The sequence below is a fragment of the Bos indicus x Bos taurus genome, chromosome 23 (genome assembly GCF_003369695.1).
Source record: "Bos indicus x Bos taurus breed Angus x Brahman F1 hybrid chromosome 23, Bos_hybrid_MaternalHap_v2.0, whole genome shotgun sequence".
Lineage (NCBI taxonomy): Eukaryota > Metazoa > Chordata > Mammalia > Artiodactyla > Bovidae > Bos > Bos indicus x Bos taurus.
The window spans coordinates 40,794,562-40,808,098 of record NC_040098.1 but is presented as its reverse complement, the minus strand read 5'-3'; the positions used below and the strand labels follow the sequence as shown (position 1 = coordinate 40,808,098).

General features: G+C 39.6%; 1 protein-coding gene across 1 annotated transcript in view; it reads right to left on the bottom strand.

Annotated features, from left to right (window-relative positions):
• Window positions 1-13,537, bottom strand: part of NUP153 (nucleoporin 153) — a 72,227-nt gene that overhangs the window by 20,015 nt on the left and 38,675 nt on the right. Inside the window, exons 14-17 of the mRNA XM_027524822.1 lie at window positions 12,690-12,777; window positions 8,260-8,385; window positions 4,718-5,338; window positions 1,738-1,935 (exon numbers count right to left, since the gene is read on the bottom strand). Coding sequence (XP_027380623.1) covers window positions 1,738-1,935; window positions 4,718-5,338; window positions 8,260-8,385; window positions 12,690-12,777 — 1,033 coding nt within the window. The remainder of the gene's footprint in view (window positions 1-1,737; window positions 1,936-4,717; window positions 5,339-8,259; window positions 8,386-12,689; window positions 12,778-13,537) is intronic.

The window sequence follows — 13,537 nt, the reverse complement described above, 5'->3', positions numbered from 1 at the left end:
GAAAACTCAGCAGTGGCCACAGGACTGGAAAAGGTCAGTTTTCATTCCAATCCCAAAGAAAGGCAATGCCAAAGAATGCTCAAACTACCACACAATTGCACTCATCTCACATGCTAGTAAAGTAATGCTCAAAATTCTCCAAGCCAGGCTTCAGCAATACGTGAACCGTGAACTTCCAGATGTTCAAGCTGGTTTTAGAAAAGGCAGAGAAACCAGAGATCAAATTGCCAACATCCGCTGGATCATGGAAAAAGCAAGAGAGTTCTAGAAAAACATCTATTTCTGCTTTATTGACTATGCCAAAGCCTTTGACTGTGTGGATCACAATAAACTGTGGAAAATTCTGAAAGAGATGGGAATACCAGACCATCTGACCTGCCTCTTGAGAAATCTGTATGCAGGTCAGGAAGCAACAGTTAGAACTGGACATGGAACAACAGACTGGTTCCAAATAGGAAAAGGAGTACGTCAAGGCTGTATATTGTCACCCTGCTTATTTAACTTATATGCAGAGTACATCATGAGAAACGCTGGGCTGGAAGAAGCACAAGCTGGAATCAAGACTGCCGGGAGAAATACCAATAACCTCAGATATGCAGATGACACCACCTTTATGGCAGAAAGTGAAGAGGAACTCAAAAGCCTCTTGATGAAAGTGAAAGAGGAGAGTGAAAAAGTTGGCTTAAAGCTCAACATTCAGAAAATGAAGATCATGGCATCTGGTCCCATCACTTCATGGGAAATAGATGGGGAAATAGTGGAAACAGTGTCAGACTTTATTTTTTGGGGCTCCAAAATCACTGCAGATGGTGACTGCAGCCATGAAATTAAAAGATGCTTACTCCTTGGAAGAAAAGTTATGACCAACCTAGAGAGCATATTGAAAAGCAGAGACATTACTTTGCCAACAAAGGTCCATCTAGTCAAGGCTATGGTTTTTCTAGTGGTCACGTATGCATGTGAGAGTTGGACTGTGAAGAAAGCTGAGCGCCAAAGAATTGATGCTTTTGAACTGTGGTGTTGGAGAAGACTCTTGAGAGTCCCTTGGACTGCAAGGAGATCCAACCAGTGCATTCTGAAGGAGATCAGCCCTGGGATTTCTTTGGAAGGAATGATGTTAAAGCTGAAACTCCAGTACTTTGGCCACCTCATGCGAAGAGCTGACTCATTGGAAAAGACTCTGATGCTGGGAGGGATTGGGGGCAGGAGGAGAAGGGGACGAGAGAGGATGAGATGGCTGGATGGCATCACTGACTGGATGGACGTGAGTCTGAGTGAACTCCGGGAGTTGGTGATGGACAGGGAGGCCTGGTGTGCTGCAATTCATGGGGTCGCAAAGAGTTGGACACGACTGAGCAACTGAACTGAACTGATTACTACCAGTGGGGAAAATAGCAAAGAGACTATGAGGCAACAGTTACAGAATGAGTTTGAGTTATCTCCTAAAATCTAAGTGCAGTGTTCTTCAAACCAGCTGTAACCCTTAGTCATGTCATGACTTCAGTGGGCTGCAACAAGCATTTTCCTTCTCTAAGGAAAACTAGTAAAATAGCAAATGTATATCCTCACTCCTGACCACCAAATAACTCAACTAGACGGTAATTCAGAGATAGATTATGCGCTGAAAATCCAGGACAACACCTCATTTTACAAGAATTTTCAAGAAAGAATGGTTTTAAAAACAAAGCTGTGTGCAAACATTTCACTTCATAAGGAGGCACTTTACGAACACCTCACCTGTAAACTCGGGCTTTGTGTGTGACTTTACAGTTTCACATGCTATACATTTGGTTGAATCTGCTTTATTCTGCACTAGGCACACTTCACAGTTCCAGCTTCCCTCAGGTTTCTTGAACTTGTCCAAACCTAGGCAGCCTCCAGATGACAGGGAGACTGAGGGGGCCATGCTGCTGCTTGAAACAGGTACTGAACTTCCTAGAAAACAAAGTAAAAATACAAAATTCTAATTTACATTATGTCACGATCTCCACGACACCACGTAAGTCCAAACGAACAATTTTTATCAAGTGTTTCCTATTAAGATAAAGAAAATGCCAGAAATATAAACATCACTTTGTTAAAAATGGTCCAGACATGTCAGATTTCTTTTAGTCTTATAAATGAGCAACTCACACTCACCTTGCTCACTGATGAGTGTCCTCTTAAACACAAGGTTGACTAGCCATGGCTTTTTTTTTTTTAATGATGCTCACAGATCAGAGCATAAAAGACTAAATTTTCCTTAATAATATTTGTCAAATTTTGTTAAGCATCACAAATTATAAAACACAGGTTATAAATCGTAGGCAACAGCCTAACACATAAAATACACAGTCATGGCCATATTAGTTTCAAGATTCCAAAGCACACATCTCTGCCTTTGAAATAACCATTTCTGCACAGAAGTGTTCTATTATCCACTCTGCAATTCAAGTAGACATGATCTACTATGTTCAAGGCATTTGTTAAAACGTAGCCATTTAACAGACATTGATTAAGCACTGTAATATTCTTAGGTTCTGGGAATATCAAGATGAGTCAAGTGTCGATTGTAAAGGTGCTTCTGGTATAAAAAGGGGAAAGTAAAACAAACATAAATGCATAAATCGCCAAGATGGAGTGACACACGATCTACACAAGCACACAGGGGAGACATCACTACGAGACACGAGGATTCACAGAGGTCATATTTACACTTTTAAGCAGAATTAGCAAATTCGTGGGAGAGGCAGCAGCGTAGGAGGGATGGCTCAGTAAGGCACAGCTGCGTGAAGAAATGCAGGGTTGCAAGGAAAGCCATTCGCTCTGGTAGCCCCACTTCTCTCAACGTCCTCCAGCCGTTGCCATCCTCCCAGGTACCTGCTCTGTGGTTTACCGGTATGTTCTCTTCCACTTTACCCATAAAATCCTGCCGTCTTTGGTCCACTGCCCTCTCACAAGCTCTCATCTACCCTAATGATTTTCATCACCAACAAAATCTTTCCCATTAGCACCCAAGACCCATACTTCGGGGCGTCAGTTATGCACGACCTCTTTGATGGGAGTTCCACTGCGCACCTGGCTGGCCTGGTGAGATGACAACTCTTCCCTGATGTATCTCTGCAATGTTCCATTCTCTTCCTCTGACCCTTCTACTGCTCTTCCAGTGGACAGATAGCCTTATTGAGACTTCTGGTTTGGTTCCCTTGAAACCCATCCTCCTAAGAAGCAAGCAGTATCACGTGGTTCTTGTTTGGTTCTTGTCTTTCCTCTCGATTAACTGCTTCAAAGTTCTATTCCTGCTACTCTCTTAAGCTAAGCAGAGTTCAGTTTTAGGCTATCCTCTCTGTTTGCTCCACTCACTCACCTTACATCACCTCTACTCTCATCATTTATTTGAAAATTATGAGCGAATGATTCCCAAATCTGTGTCTCCAGTCCAGAGTGTCTATATAATCAGTTTTATATCTTAAAAAGTCTTCTCACACATATCTGTCAACTTCAGCAGCTTAAACTTAATGTATCTTCAACTAAATACATTATTCTATCCCCCTCCATTTGATTTCATTAGTACATATCACCACTATCTCTATCTATATTATTGATCAACTTTCTAATCTGTGCTCTGGTCTCCAAATTTTGTAGCCTTCAAATCCATCCTCCAAAAAGCCACTGGGTGATTGAACAAAAGTATAAGTGTGACCCATCAACTCAATTAATTTTGCTCTCAGACATCCATCAACAGCTTTCTTTTTTTGCTAAGGGGACAATGAGGAATGCCAGATGGGAAGAGAAAGATATTTCAGAATAAAGACTCTGAAATCTTATTCCTGTAGAGATGTCTAGCAGGAATCAGAAATATAGCACACCCCTTGTGTTAGGACAGGGTTCTAGGCTATCAAGAGCTTTTCATTGTAGACACAAAACCACGCATCCACCAATAATGCAATAAGAATAGGAGGTATAATTCCCAGGACACTCGTAACATGTTTTATTTAGTTATCTATGTTACCATGTATCTGTACCAAATAATTATATAATAGCATTACAAAAACATCAGAGTCAAGTGAATTAATTCCAAATGAATTAAAGATCAGTGTAAATCTTCAGTAACTCTTTCAAAATTGAACAGAGAAACAGGAAAAATTCAACTCTAACTCCATTTTTCTGTCTGCCCAATAGTATTTTTTCATTAACGATTTAATAATTTATGATCATTGCAGGATCTCTGGCAGATAGCACATACAGGTACAGGTATCATCATTAGTACTCAGCCACACTCTTCTGATAACACAATACTGTCTACTCCTTAATGAAAGTAGCTGTGGAAATGACCACTAGCCATCCTCAATTCCTCTTTGAGAAAAAGAGACAGAGTAGTATTTTATTCTGTGTAAAGGTTTGAGAAAGAGTGCTCTAAGACCTTTGCATCTGTATCAGCCAACTTTGAAAATGATCACGAAGAGCCAGAAGTTTCTAATAAAAGTGCAAACAAAGAAGAGGTCAAAGCAAATGCTGGACTGATTAACACACAACCTAGCTTAAGAGAACATGCAGTGCCAGTTCCAAGCAAGTCATTTTCATCTCAAGACAGTTTGGAAAATTACGACATATGAGGCAATGCTTGTCCTGAAACACCTAAAATACTGAGGTTGTTCTTAGCTGTTTTACAGAGAATCGAATTAAAATGTTCTATTGAAGTAATGAACAAAATTATTCCAAACAGCCATAAACGTACCTGGTTTCTCAGACATACAGGACACACACTTATTGTCTTCTGCATTATTAGAAACACAGCACACTGGACACTCCCAAGATCCCACGGGCCTTTTGAATTTATCTGCAAATCCTAAGGCACCAGTGGTCACAGTGCAGCTGGAGGAGGAAGCAGCCACAGTTACAGCACTTTCTGAAGCCACTGGCAACGTAAGGACTCGCTTAACACCAGTTCCCGGTTTCGGTGTTTCACAAGCTACACATTTTATCGCTTCAGGTTTATTCTGCACTAAACAGGTATCACAATCCCAAGTTCCTACAGCTGGTTTAAATTTGTCTCCGAAGCCTGCTGTCCCTGGTGTGGAAAGAGTCACTTTGCCGCTTTTACTTGGTGTCCCGGCTGCAGTCTGTTTAGCAGAATCTTTAGGTAGCAATTTTGTTGCTTGGCAGGCTACGCACTTGTTGTCTGTGACTTTGTTCTGGAGTAGACAAGTATCACACTGCCACGATGACCCAGCTTTTAAACCTTCCCCAAACCCAGTTCCACTAGAAGAAAAGCTGCTTATTGCTGGTCTTGTGTGAACTACCGGGCTTGTGGTGCCAGGCTGAGCAGCGAGAGAATCTGCCTTCGATGATGCGAAACCTACAACCAGGGGGAAGAGGGGCGTGGGAGGGGGAAAATTAGTTAATGTTTTGATTAGAATGTCTCCCTGTTTACTGTTAATAAATATTAATAACATTAATTAACATTGGGGTGGCCAGAAAGTTCATTTGGGTTTTTTTCCGTAAGACCTTACAGAAAAACCCAAAACAAACTTTTCAGCCAACTCAATAACATGATACACTTATAGCTGTTAGTAATATTATTCCTGGGAGAAAACATTTTTTACCTTAATTTCCGAATTATTACAATCCAAGAACTACTTATGAGTTTTCACCTAAGCTGTATTTCTAGTACTAATTACACAGTTAGTAACTGACAACCCAGTTAAAAGTCCACAGAAGGTGTTTTGTTTATAGTGTATCATCATCCTCTAGGAATTTTAGTTTACTATAGTTCAGCTTATTTAACTTATATGCAGAGTACATCATGAGAAACGCTGGGCTGGAAGAAGCACAAGCTGGAATCTAGATTGCCGGGAGAAGTAACAATAACCTCAGATATGCAGATGACACCACCCTTATGGCAGAAAGTGAAGAGGAACTCAAAAGCCTCTTGATGAAAGTGAAAGAAGAGAGTGAAAAAATTGGCTTAAAACTCAACGTACAGATAACTAAGATCATGCGTGGCATCTGGTCCTATCACTTCATGGGAAATAGATGGGGAAACAGTGGAAACAGTGTCAGACTTTATTTTGGGGGGCTCCAAAATCACTGCAGATGGTGGCTGCAGCCATGAAATTAAAAGACGCTTACTCCTTGGAAGGAAAGTTATGACCAACCTAGACAGCGTATTAAAAAGCAGAGACATTACTTTGCCAACAAAGGTCCATCTAGTCAAGGCTATCGTTTTTCCAGTGGTCACATATGGATGTGAGAGTTGGACTGTGAGGAAAGCTAAGAGCCGAAGAATTGATGCTTTTGAACTGTGGTGTTGGAGAAGACTCTTGAGAGTCCCTTGGACTGCAAGGAGATCCAACCAGTCCAGTCTGAAGGAGATCAGCCCTGGGATTTCTTTGGAAGGACTGATGCTGAAGCTGAAACTCCAGTACTTTGGCCACCTCATGCAAAGAGTTGACTCACTGGAAAAGACTCTGATGCTGGGAGGGACTGCGGGCAAGAGGAGAAGGGGACGACAGAGGATGAGATGGATGAATCGCATCACCGACTCGATGGACAGGAGTTTGAGTGAACTGCAGGAGTTGGTGATGGACAGGGAGGCCTGGCGTGCTGCAATTCATGGGGTCGCAAAGAGTCGGACACGACTGAGAGACTCAACTGATTGATAGTTCAGTCAATACCTAATTTATGACTTGGGGCTTCCCAGGTGGCTCTGATGGTAAAGAATCCACCTGCCAATGCAGGAGACCCAGGTTTGATCCCTGAGTCAGGAAGATCCAGGAAGGGAATGCCTAACCACTCCAGTATTCTTGCTTGGAGAATCCCATGGACAGAGGAATTTGGCAGGCTACAGTCCATGGCGTCGCAAAGGGTCAGACATGACTGAGCCACTGAACTGAACTGAAGGTATACACGTAGAATCAGGAAATAATGAGGAAAGGTTTGTGGTATCATTTAATTGATTCACTCGAGCTATACTTTATTTGGAGAAACAACCTTTCAATCCTTTTACTTTGGACCAATTAACTTTTATTCTACATACACCAAAAAAATCTCTAGACTGTAGAATCCAAGGAAAGAAAAACAGAGGGAAAGATGATACAGAAGGTTGTTAGAGGTTTTTAGTGGCACCAAGAAATAATCCAGCCTAGAGCTATTTTTACCTGAAAGACAAAGCAATTCCACATACTTCAGTTACTCCCAACAGACAACAATGTACTGTTTAATGATTAACCTGAGTCACGAAAGCTGGCAAAATTTTAACAGCAACCACTTCAAGGTGTTACAGTTTTTTCTTTTTTGGATTTTTAGTATTTCTCTCAAGAGAACATATAACTACTCCAAGTTTTTGCTTTCTGAAACAGTTTAAAAGAGGGAGTGGGCATTATGGATCCAGGCAAAGTGAAACTTCTACGATGATAGACTATAATATATGCATTTGATTCTGACTACCACTTGGTTCAACCCAGCACAGGATTCTGGAGCTCTGTCCGTAACTGCATAAAATCGTCTATACTGAGACTCCAGTAAGCAGTATACTAATCCATAAAATGGGAGCTACACCAACCCCCTCCCCCCCAATCTCTCTATATTTTGCAGCAGCCAACCTTCTTACTGAACTCCTATTCACCTATGCATGAACACACGTACTGGATAAATCTAAACTACTTCAGAGCTACTACATTATAAATCCTTTTATATTCTTATTGTATACATCCCAGTTGGAATTATGCTATCCTGATTTTCAAACTGAAAACCCATTCCTATTTGAGCACTTACTTCTATTCATCACCTTCAAATATTACCCACCAGCATTCATATCTTATTTCCTTTCCAGTACTACCCTCCCCCTGCCCCCACACACCCTGTGTGTGTTACAATTAGCAAATGTTTTCTTTCCACTTGGCTTTGTTATATACACACCACAACTGGGGAGTAATCTGAGGACAAGGTAGTTCAGTGCTCTGAGAGAGAGATATGTCCAGGTATATCATCAAGTTTATCTACTTTTTCTAATTATTGGTCCATCTCTATTAACATGCAATTCACATTTTTTTCTTCTATACTTGCTTCTTAGAGATTCCATTTTAGTGCAATTCCTAAATTCTAAAGGAATAGTTTCTAAAGTCTTTCGCCTAAAAAATTTACACCTGAACTATCACTACATTCAAAAGACAAGACACCATTTTTTAAAAGCCTGAAGTACAACAAAGTGTAACAAACGATACTGAGATGAAATCATGATTTTATAATTAAGATTTGACTATCTCAAGGGCATCTCACCAGGGCTCTTCAGAATATCTAAGACACTTCCTTCTTTCAGGGTTTTCGCCACTCTGAAAGGGCTCTCGCAATCTTCATCTTGCTTCTTCTTACAGCTTGTACTGTTCACTGCAGTGGTATCTTGAGCTGTAATTTTTGTAATTGTAAAAGATATTACGACAAGAAAAAGCAAGTTACATGCATTAGAAAGATCTTTCAATCAACTTCTTAAAAAAAGAAAAAAAATTACCATAACCCAAAGATAATGAACAACAAAGGATTGTACATCTCTCCTCCAAAAGAGTAAAAATATATTTATATAAACTATACATAACCTACAAATGAGTCAGTTATAGATCCACTATAATGGTAAGAGTCAATGAGTTCACCAGTAATTAAGAAAATCAAAACAAGTCTTACAGAGGATATGGCCACTGGGACAAGCTCAAACACTGTATGAAATACGCCTTGATTATACAGAAACTTTAAACTGATTTAAAAACAACATTCAGACTTTCCTGGTGGTACAGTGGTTAGGAATCAGCCTGCCGATGCAGGAACATGGGTTCGATTCCTTGGTCCAGGAAGATTCCACATGCCCTGGGGTAAGTAAGCCCACGAACCACACCTCCTGAAGCCTGCGCCCCCCCAGAGCCTGTGCTCCCCCAACAGAGAAGCCACCGAGACGAGAAGCAGAGAGCAGCCCCTGCTTGCCAGAACTACAGAAAGTCCATGTGCAGCAAAGAAGACCCAGGGCAGTCAAAAATAGTTTTTAGAAGTTTTTAAAATGTTTAAAGCTTTTAAAAATGATTGTTTAAGTCAGATACTTCTTCTAAAAATTCACCCTATGATGGAAAATACCTGTCAGTTATTATGCTGAAAACCTGAATGATAAATACACGATAAACTAGCTACATAAATAACAGAACACTGACACGATGGAATGCTATGCAGCCACAAAAATCATTCTCAGAACAGTTACAGGAAAGAGTAGGTTAGAAAGTCCAGAAGATTGTGCCTGTTTACATCTACAGTAATGCTGTTACTTTTTGTTTCCCAAACTTGCTAAAATGAATATATACTTAAAATAAGTATAATGTTCTTATGCTTAAAATACTCTACACTGTATGATAATCATTTTGTCAACACATTTTTAATGGGGAGTGTTTCTGTTTACAGCTGAAGTATTGTTTGAAAATTACCTGACGGTTGCATGTGTGTGTGTGTGTGTGCAGAGGAGTGAAGGTGGGAGAAACAGGACTGGTCACAAAATAGCAAAGGCTGAAGCTCAGTAAAGTGTATCTGGGGATTCAGTCTACTATTCTATTTCTGAGAATGCCTGAAATTTTCAAAAGTATAAATAACCAGGTTTTTTTAAGTTTTCACCAATTTAGTAGTAACGGGTAAAGCAGTTCAAGAAAACCTATCTACGCTTACTTCACATCATGAGCAAAAATTAATTCAAAATGGATTGATGATCAAAACAAGAGAACTAAAACCATAAAACTCTTGAAAAGAAAACCTAGGAGGTACATCTTCATGACCATGACAGTGAATTCTTAGGACACCAAAAGCAGAAGAAAAAAAACTAAACTTCACTAAAATTAGAAATCTCTGTGCATCCAAGGACATAAGAAAGTGACAAGACAATCAACTGAACAGGAAAAAAATACTTGCAAATCACATACCTGATAAAGATCTAGTATCCAGACCATACAAAAAGGCAAGTAACTCAGCAACACAAAGAGAAACCAATTTAAAAAATGGGCAAAGGACTTAAACAGACATTTCTCCCAAAAAGACATGTAAAAGGCCAAAAGCACATGAGAAGATGCTAAACACGAGTTCAAGTTTTTAAAGCACAAGGCATCCATCGTCCTTGCTTGGTCCTGCAATAAATCTTTCTCCATTAAAAAGAAAAACGAAAACTAAACACAGGCCTCAGGGAAATAAATGTAAATCAAAACCACAACGAAGCATCGCTTCATACCCACTAGGACGGCTATCATCAAAAAACGGAAAAGAATAAGCATGGTGAGAACGTGGAGAGTCCTGCTGGTGGGAATGTGAACAGGCTGGCTGCTGAGAAGTTTTATTAATTACTCAAAAAGTTAAATGTAGGACTACCATCTGACCTGTCAATTCCATTCCTAGGTACATCCTCTGAAGTACCGAAGCCAGTATTGAAACAAACACAAGTACACGTACCTTTATTAGCAACACTATTCACAACAGTCAAAAGGTGGAATGACCCAGATGTCCACCAACAAATAAACGGATAAGTTATGGTATATCAAAAGAGCGGAGCGTCATTCAGCCACAAAGGAATGATGTTAACAGTACACATTACGACACAAACAAACCTTGAAAACCTGAGAGAAGCCAGATGCACAAAGTCACACTGTATGATTCCAGAACAGGTGAATACACAGAAATAGAACATGGATTACTAGTTGCCAGCAGTCAGGGGGAACAGGAAATGGAGAAAAACTGGTTAGTGGGTACTTCCTTTCAGGAGTGATAACATGTTTTGTACTAATTAAAGGTGGTGACTGCACAACACTGTGCATGTAGTAAACACCACTGAATGTTTCCCTTTAAACGATCAACTTCATTCCTGTCATTGTTTAGTCACTAAGTCACATCTGACTCTGCAACCCCATGGACTGTATGTAGCCCGCCAGGCTCCTGTGTCCATGGGGTTTCCCAGGCAAACACCATTTCCTTCTCCAGGGAATCGTCTCAACTCAAGGATCGAACCTGTGTCTGCTGTATTGGCAGGCGGGTTCTTTACCCCTGAGCCACTAGAGAAGCCCATGATTATATCTTATCTCAATTTCACCTCAATAATAAAAATGTGCAAAAACCAAAACACCATACCTACTTCTTACAATTGTGTCAAAATGAAGAAAAATTGGCTTTTATTCATTATCACATTCTATATTCCTTTACAGTCAAAATTGAATTGCTTTTAGAATTTAAGGTAAATTTTAAGGATTTCTTCCAGTGTACTCAAAGAGATGGAAAAAGATAATGCGAAAATTAGCTCCTATCATACAGTAATTAACCATGACTTCCAATTTTCAATCAGCTTTTCAAATCAGCTTACCAAAGTGGTAAGAAACAGAGGTGTCAATGTAAGAACAATTCTATATATACTACTTAAAATACACGTCTTAAAAACTCTTGAGTAATTTCCCCACATGTAATGAAACACAAAAGTTGTTTTAACAAACTTACTCATTCAGGGATGATTAGTAAAGCATTAGTAAAAATGGAAGCATTTTAATGCCTATTCCCTCATGAAATCTGAATAGGTTTATTCCTTCTTGAATTCACAGTAACATTAAAGAAAAAAAAGTCATATGTTAAGTACACCTGAAATATACTTGTTACTTTCTCTTACACAGGGCTGTTTTAGTCAACAGAAGTTAAGACTGCAAACATACCAGTCAAATTCTTATTCTGTGCTACCTGCAGAACCTATACTCTTGTCTTCCAGACCATACAAACCAAAGATCTTCTCAGCTTAGGGGTCCTGGTTCTTTGATATTCTGATTTTTTTTTTTTTTAATCTATCTATGAGGGAAGATCTAGTTTTTTAAGATTCCCAAACTCAGAAGATAGTCAAAGAAACACTTCTGAATAAGGCAACAGCCCCATAACTGATACCTCAGCCCATAATACCCCTCTCCCACCCACACCCCCTCAACACACTGCTGTTACTGCAAGGAACCATCTCACACCCCGCCCCCCCCGAGTATAAAAATCATGCAGTGTTTTCCTATCATTCAAATTAAAATTCAATTATTTAGCATAGCACTCAAGAATCTTTAGAACTTAAAGCTACCTCTCAATCTCATGACAAATTATTTGCTATTTTCAAAGTGCATCAGGCTTTTCCTCTTGTTGTCTTGTATTTGCTGTTTGCTGGGGGAAAAGCCCTTCCTCTCAATTCTTGACCTGAGCAGTTTAGCCCAGATGATTCTTCATTCCCCAAGCACCCAATACTTGAGAGCACACATCATGACCACCACAGCAAATTCCTATGGTCTAATTATCTATTCAGATATATAATTTTTTGAGAAAGAGCCCATTTTTTTGAGAAATTATGTACTACTACTGTCTGCAGAGGCTGGTATAATCCTTATGCATAAAAATGCTTGTGAACTCAAGAGAAACCCAGAGATGGAATCCACTGTAATTACAATGTGGAACACCCTTGAATTTCCTATACTGAGATTTCATTTATAATAAACTGTCACTTTTTTGGGATTAAACTGGATAAATTTGCTATTGTGACCATCCCCTTCACAAGCTGTAACTTATTCACATTTAGGGAGCTAATTATATTCACATAAAAGCATTTACAAGAATGGCCAAAGGTAAAAGAAGTAATCTGAAATATTAACCTATTTTTATGTAAACTATTATGAGAAAAAGTATCTTACCTGAACTGCTTGTAATTGGTTCTGAAACACTACTAGGGCCAGAAAGCTCTGCTGTTTTTGCCACAGGCACACTAAATGTAAATCCAATCTGTAGAGAGAGAAGGTGTCCTTTAACTGTCCATTTAGCTGCAAACAACCCATCAAATATAAAGCTCTATTTCAAGTCAAAAAAGTATACTGGATTTCACATATTCTAAGATTCACAGTTTTTCCTATTTTAAATCTCTAAAATCAGTGTGCTTCTTATAATGAATGATGTGTCCTAGTTTAACAAGAGCATTTTAAATTTCTAAAGCATTTTTTCATTCAAAGCATTACATAAAATAATAATGTATTCCTGATGCCCACTTTCGGGTTTCTAAATGCCATTTCCTAATAAAAAGTATGAGACTTCATGGACATCGAGTAGATTTCAGGCATTTGGCAGGGAAATTACAAAATAATCTGGAACATCTAGTTGTAACAGAAAACAAGCCAAGGACACAGTAAAAAAACAGAAGGTAACATGTCTAGTCAAGGCTATGGTTCTTCCAGTGGTCATATATGGATGTAAGAGTTGGACTGTGAAGAAGGCTGAGCGCCGAAGAATTGATGCTTTTGAACTGTGGTGTTGGAGAAGACTCTTGAGAGTCCCTTGGACTGCAAGGAGATCCAACCAGTCCATTCTGAAGGAGATTAGCCCTGGTATTTCTTTGGAGGGAATGATGTGAAAGCTGAAACTCCAGTACTTTGGCCACCTCATGCGAAGAGATGACTCATTGGAAAAGACTCTGATGCTGGGAGGGATTGGGGGCAAGAGGAGAAGGGGACGACAGAGGATGAGATGGCTGGATGGCATCACTGACTCG